The sequence below is a fragment of the Juglans regia genome, chromosome 12, assembly GCF_001411555.2.
Source record: "Juglans regia cultivar Chandler chromosome 12, Walnut 2.0, whole genome shotgun sequence".
Taxonomy (NCBI): domain Eukaryota; kingdom Viridiplantae; phylum Streptophyta; class Magnoliopsida; order Fagales; family Juglandaceae; genus Juglans; species Juglans regia.
The window spans coordinates 18,443,306-18,450,566 of record NC_049912.1 but is presented as its reverse complement, the minus strand read 5'-3'; the positions used below and the strand labels follow the sequence as shown (position 1 = coordinate 18,450,566).

The following is a 7,261-nucleotide window of genomic DNA, read 5'->3' as shown; positions in this document are numbered from 1 at the left end:
AATTCTTAAGAGAATATTTTATCTATACATAAAGTTTAGAAAAATAAATTTATAGATTAACATGTTTTGATATATTTATTAACATGTTTTGATATGAAATATCATATTGTATTTTTTTTTATTATAAAATATATCTAATATTTTTATAAAAATTAAAAATATTACTTCTCAAACTTGAAAAGTTCCAGATGCCTATTTCACTTTCAATTCAAACAGAAACTAAAAATGTATAGGGTTACATCCCCACTCGCCCTGTTCAGAACGTGAAACACCATTACCATTTTTTACTTTGCCTCCTTGGCTTGCTATCTGTCTTATATGTACTAGCGATTTCCTTCCCACTGGCTATATTCTACATGAACAGTTTGTGTCGTACCACGTCTGCATGGAGAAACTTCGTGCCAGTAGACTGGTTTTGTCTCTTTCAGATCCTGACATGCGGCATGTACGTCTAACTTGGCTTTATTTATTCTGGAAAGACAAGTAGTAGCATTAAAAGAGCTCCATTCAGTGGATCATACTCGGTCGAGAAGCCTACCCATCTTTGCTTTTTTCCTCCTCATCCTCCCTCTCTGCTCGAAGTTACTCTGGTAAGTTTTCTTCTCGGTGTTCCTCTTAATTGTTTGAAAATAATTCCAAATGATGCTTGTTACGTTATTCATTACCATAAGCCTCACTATCCACTTCCCATAGAATATCTTCTTGTAATTATGTGTTGATTGATAACAACTTTGGGTTTACTTCTTTCACTAATTCACTGTCTCTCTAGGAATTTGTCTTTGCTGCAATAAATCTTTTGGTCTTGCGTTATTTCAGAAACTGTTTGCCACAGCATTTGAATTAGACTGCTATATGCTTCTCCACGTGGAATGCATAGATACCTTAAAACAGAGTCAGCTCTCAATGACATTGAAAACTAACTACAATACATGTTTCATAGTTCAATGGTCATATGATATATCACATAGTTTTAAATCTGCATAGATAAACGGATTTATATTCTTGTATTGTCTTTTAATTTGACCATCTTAAGTTTGCTTTCCGACTTTATGTGTTGGCAGTACTCTGAAAATGAAACTAAGTCCAGATTTGAGATCAGCTTAACTCTCTAGCTTCTTTCTTCGTTTTCATGAACCTGAAAAACAATGTAGAAGTGGGAGGTGAACATTAGTGGTTCATAATTCATTTCCCTTTGCAAGAAACAGAGTAAATGCTCTGAGAATGACCAACAAGTTCATTGCCATTGTTTTGTTAGATTTTGGACTCCAGGTTTTTAATTTAGTATTTTATATTTTATTTAGAACTTTAAACATTGTTAAGAGTAAAGTTGTTTGTCTAAAACATGGTTAGAACAGTAACGTATGCCATTCTACTTTTTTCAATTTAAATGTCTGTAGAATGATTTGTTATTGATGTCTCGTAAGGTCTTCTTAATCTTATTGTAGAGTTTAATGGAGTCAAGAACTTGGGGGGCTTAGATTAGTTTTTGCAGAGTTGTTGCCATTGCTTTCTCTCAATGTTAATGAATAAGTTACATTGTTTTTCAGAGTTGGATATTTCGTACCATGGCTATTAAGTTCTTGACGGTTCTCTGCATATTGGCTTCAATATGCTCCTTGGCTATTCCTTCTTCCTCCAATGGATTAGTGAGAATCCCATTAAAGAAAGAACGTTTGAATCTTAATAATATAAAAGCGGCCAGAATAACTGGGAAACAGGGAAAATATGCTACACACAGCGATTTGCATAATTTAGGTGGTTCAGCAACAGATGTTGTGTCATTGAAGAACTGTTTGGATGCTCAGTATTATGGAGAGATTGGAATTGGTTCACCACCACAAAAGTTCAATGTCATCTTTGATACGGGCAGTTCAAACCTTTGGGTTCCATCTTCATACCATAACCTTTTAGTGAGTCTCTTTGTAATTATGTGCTTTTGGTTTCATAGTCCCCATGTTATTTTCTTAGAAATAATTTCATCATGCAGATGGATAGCTTTGTCCATTCTAGGTACAATGCTTGCCAATCCAGTACACATATGGAGATTGGTAAGTTTTCAGTTGAATGCTCCTACAAATATCATGAAATATATTGGCAGAAAAAAGTTTTGTTGTAGTCTAGTGAAATGAACTTTTTCTTTTTGGGAGGAGGGTGATGAAGAGAGAGGTTTTGAAAATCAGACCTTCATTTCTTATTGTCTTTTGCATAGGTAAAAATTGTAACATCCATTATGGTTTTGGATCAATTTCGGGTCTTCTTAGCAAAGATAATGTACAAGTTGGAGACCTTGCTGTCAAAGATCAAGTAAGTGATTTCCAGCTTGAGATGTACTAGGGTGATGTTATGTTTGCTTGCTGGTTTCATATGATGTTAAGACATTTTTATCATCCTTGAGGTACTCATTGAGGCTACGAATGAGCGAGGTGTTCCTAGGGTACAGACAAAGTTTGATGGGATACTTGGACTTGGGTTTCCAGAAAATTCTGCAGGGAATGCTATGCCAGTTTGGTAAAGACTTGGGCATACTTTTCAAAAATATATTCATTGTTATACCTCCTCATGTTGAAAGAATTTTTCTCCTCACGTACTATGTTTCATAACTTCTGTTGCATTGTACAACCTTTCATGCTCCTTGGCACAGGCACAACATGGTAGAACAAGGTCTATTAAGCCAGAAAATCTTTTCCTTGTGGTTGAATCAGCATCCAGAGAAAACTGAGGGAGGTGAGATCATCTTTGGTGGTGTTGATCACAAGCACTTCAAGGGTGAACATACCTATGTTCCGGTTACTCAAAAGGGTCACTGGCAGGTGCAGTTCTTATGTTCTACCTAGTTGTCGTTATACAACACTCTTAACAGTTATTTTATCTTTTATAGCAGTATAGTAAAGTGATATGTTTTGTTTTGACTTTCATCTTCTAGATTGGGTTGGAAGATTTTCTTATTGCAAACCATTCAACAGGTGATGAGATCGCATACTTGTACCCACTTCAGCGTTTGTGATGAATATTAACATTTCTTTGACCAAGAAAACATCTTTGTCTTAAAATATGATTCTTAAGATAACACAAGCAATGACTTCGTAAGATATTTTAGAAACAAGCACATCCTACTTGAAAAAGCATCCTCCCTTCAAGAAAGAATGATCCTTTACTGTCACTATTTAAAGTGAAATACTGATAAAAGCCTTTATTTAGAGGCGGTTTGTCTGCTGCGTTACACAAATCATTTCTCCATGCACATATTTTTCATTTCATAGTCCTTAAAGATCAAAATATAATATCCTAGTATTTCTTAGTGTTTAATTTCTGAAGTACATAAAATTGCCTATTGTATGAGATTCACTTGACATAACAAGCTCCATTGAATTCCTAAGATTGAGAAGTTCAAAATTTCAGGTTTGTGTGTGGTTGGCTGTGCTGCCATAATGGATTCAGGCACATCCTTCATTGCTGGACCGAAAGTATGTGCTAGTACTATATGGCACTTTTTGTGCCCAGAAAGTTCTAACAGATGCATTGTACCAAGTTTTTTTTTACTTAATCCTATTAAAAAAGATGATTTTTCTCTTTGTTTATTCAACTTCAGGCTATGGTCGCTAAAATCAACCATGCCATGGGAGCAAAAAGATTCAAGAGCATGGAATGTAAAAAAGTTCTTTCCCAATATGGAGATATGATGTGGAATCTCTTGCTGTCAGGGGTCTGTTTGTTCTAATGACTGTATTTTATGCTCATTATATAGGGTATATGTCTTACACTTTTCTTCCCTTATCTACAGCTACAGCCCGACAAAGTGTGTTCAAGTATTGGACTGTGTTATAATAATGGGTCTCGGCATGTACTGAGGTTATTAATTCCATTTCCTTCCTTTCTTAAAATGAATTCTGTATCATCAGACATGGCCTTGAACTAAATCAAAATTTGAATTTATGCAGCAAGATTATTGAAACAAAGGTTTTACATAAGAGTGGGAAGGGATTGGCAATTCGTGAGGATCTTCAATGTGCTGCCTGTGAGATGACTGCTATATGGATCCAAACCCTTCTCAGACAAAACAAGACCAAAGTCAAAATATTTGAATATTTAAACAAGGTTATTTTCCCATATGTCCTCTTCTTTATGTCACCAATTTTTCTTTTTGCATAATGGGACTAATGTTTCTGATCTGCACACATTTTCCTTTGTTGAAGCTGTGTGACAACTTGAATCCAGTGGGAGAATCAGCTGTCAATTGTGACAACATTCGAAACATGCCACACATTTCATTCATCCTTGGGAATAGATCCTTCCACCTGACACCTGAACAAGTATGGGTTTGTTGCAACCTTTCCCCTTAAGATTCTACAAGTGTTTGAGATAGTTTAATTTCTCATTCCATTTATCTGTGTTATTTGATGCAGTATGTCCTGAAGGTTATACAAGGATTTTCTTCCTTCTGCATCAGTGGCTTTATTCCTTTAGATTCTCGGCCTCCTCGACGAGATCCGCTCTGGTATGTTCTCATCTAATACATGAGGTGTCTCTTTATGCAGTACTGATATGAAATCTTAATGGTTTCTTTCATATTATCTATGCACACATTAAACAAAGTGTCTTCAAGCAGGATTCTTGGAGGAATCTTCATGGAAGCATATCACACAGTGTTTGATTTTGGCTATCATCGAGTAGGATTTGCAGAAGCTGCTTAGTGATCCTCCAACAAATAAGACAGTGATATTACTGAGATGGAGGGAGGTATGTATGGTAGGCTGTCATTGAATGATGGATGGCTAATAATGAATGTTAGATATGTACTTTATGGTTAGATGCTTGTGCATGGTCGTGTGGTACTTCATGTAGTACTAATAAACAGTACTGATGGGTAGATAATTTTTATGTAATATTACATCCAATGCTTTTTTGATGTTGATTCAACTTTCGAAACTGAAGGAAATTTAATTTTTTTTTTTATATAAGAAAAATGATAAACACAACTCTTTCCGCAACCCTTTTCACAATCATGTTTAAAATGAAGTACAATTTTGTAAAGTAATTTATCCCCATTTGAAAAATGAGAAATGATATATGCAATTCCAGTATGTATAAGTTCCACGCACCCCTTTGGAGAAAGTGAGAATTTTATTTTTTTAATGGTGGACTCTACTTTTTTCTAAAAAGGATACGCGAGACTTGCACACTCTAGAATTGTATCTAGCATTATTCACTAAGCTTTCTTACACTGTAACTGATCTAGTGGTTGTACCAATTAATTAGTGTGATGATTAATAATTATGTGATGATCTTCAACCCAATTAGGTCTCAAATCAACCTAATTAATCATCACATATGCGAGGTTTCCGGTAACTCCAAGAGAGATTTGATTACGACATATCGATTATAGAAAAATTGGTTTCCTTCTTGGCTTAAAATGATAACTCAACATCTATCTGGGTTGCTCTAGAAATGAATTTATTGCTCCTTAAGTAGATCTTGGGTTGATGTATTTCATATAAATATATATATATATATATGTATATATATTTGATTTCGAAATCACACTTCTAAAAATCTGCAAATAGGTCATCATGGTACATTGTTGACATTGTGCTAGGCACGATTTCTCCCTCAAATATGCAGATAACGGCCTTGTCCCTTATCCAATATTGAAGTACCTTATTCATCAAATAACAAATTTGCAGATAAATTTTTATTAAACGTGGAACATTGGTTTCAAGTAGGGGTGTAAATTAACCTGTCCGGACTAGAAGACCGACTGGACCAAACGGTTCCGGTTAGTCCGGTTTTGGTCCATTAGTTTGCAAAAGTTCAGTTTTCAGTCCAATCCTAGGTTATGGTTTTTTTGGATCGGACCAGATCGACCGAAATACATATATATATATACTTTTAATTATTTTTATATAGTATATTATATAATAGTTGTATAAATTGATTATGTAATTTTTATCTAATTTATAATCATTGACTATATATATTAAATATAATATTAAATATTAACTAATATGCTATTGACAATTAACTAATATATTATATGATAAATCATAACATTATATGCAATGATACATACTCTAGTTACCTAGTATCTACACTTAAATGAAATAGTTAGGTACATTTTTTTTGTAACATACCCCAAGTCAAGTGTGAAATATCCAAGGACCAATTATTCATTAAAATATTAAAATTTTAATATAGGCCATTATGTATTAACTATCATAATTCATACATGTACTATTAAGTATTGTGTACTAAGTTAGTAATATCATAAATATAATTATAACTAATAGCTTTATGAATGAGTTAATTAGATAATCTACCGTAAAGAACACACTTGATTTTTATTTTATTATTTTATATAATTTTTATCATTTAATTTATTTGCTAAGAAAAGAAAATAGAAGAAAAATGTTGGGCTCTTTTGTATGTTGGCCCATTTTGCACTGGTTCCAACCGGATTGAACCGATAGATAATGGTCCAGTCCGATCTAAAAGTGTAATTGGTTTGGTCTCGAGATGCAAAATGAGAGAATTGAAATTTTTGGTCCTGTCCAAAAATCCCCCCAAGAACCAACTAGACTGGACTAATTACACCTCTAGTTTCGAGTTTTCATAATTTTCACAAAAACAAACAATCCTAAAATTGTATATACGTGCATATGTGCAATTATTGATTCTTAACCGTCATCTTCCAACATATTAATTTGCTCGGGTCAGCATTGAAATAAGGCCTCACATCCTTTTAAGTAAAACTATTATAGGGCCTTTTGGTCGTATGAGATGCCTACATGAGGTGAAATTGTGTATCCATAGCTTAATAAGTAAAGCAACTACCAAACTGAAAAGAAAGATTTGTTGTGAACGATAACAGAAAAAGTAAACAAAAAAAAAAAAAAAAACAGAATCATTCATGTGCCGCCCCAATGTTCACTTGGGATGGAATGGAGATTTGGAACACATGGTTACATACTTCCGTTCTTGACAGATAATATGCAATGCATCTTAGTATGCAACTAGCATTATGTAATAATTGTAGCGGAAAAACGTGACTTCTAAAAGTTTTGCTCTAGAATGAACTAAACATCTCAATATTCAAATCAACCATAGATAGATGACACTTTACTTAAAACTTAAAAGAGGTCCCAATAGTAAGGTATAAGTCCAAACATAAATTGGGAGATAGAATTTCATTATTACAGACAACTTTATAGTGGTTTCATACTTAAATAATTTATTTGAGGCGTTACATGGTAATCAGGACCATCTC

The 7,261-nt window shown here is 33.8% G+C and overlaps 1 protein-coding gene across 1 annotated transcript; it reads left to right on the top strand.

Annotated features, from left to right (window-relative positions):
• Positions 1-258: 258 nt before the first annotated feature.
• Positions 259-4,910, top strand: LOC108982507 (aspartic proteinase-like). The gene is made up of 14 exons (XM_018953907.2): positions 259-590; positions 1,548-1,910; positions 1,988-2,048; positions 2,210-2,304; positions 2,396-2,508; positions 2,642-2,810; positions 2,924-2,963; positions 3,400-3,464; positions 3,590-3,703; positions 3,782-3,849; positions 3,939-4,095; positions 4,194-4,310; positions 4,404-4,495; positions 4,607-4,910. Exons 2-14 carry the CDS (start codon positions 1,566-1,568, stop codon positions 4,689-4,691), a joined length of 1,521 nt encoding a protein of 506 aa, XP_018809452.1. The 5' UTR covers positions 259-590; positions 1,548-1,565; the 3' UTR covers positions 4,692-4,910.
• Positions 4,911-7,261: the final 2,351 nt, after the last annotated feature.

Bases quoted from the DNA above. Each gene is read 5' to 3' on its own strand.
- LOC108982507 (XM_018953907.2), top strand. From the start codon at position 1,566: ATGGCTATTAAGTTCTTGACGGTTCTCTGCATATTGGCTTCAATATGC. The intron at 1,911-1,987 runs GTGAGTCTCTTT...TTCATCATGCAG, and splicing joins CTTCATACCATAACCTTTTA to ATGGATAGCTTTGTCCATTC. The intron at 2,509-2,641 runs GTAAAGACTTGG...TCCTTGGCACAG, and splicing joins GGGAATGCTATGCCAGTTTG to GCACAACATGGTAGAACAAG.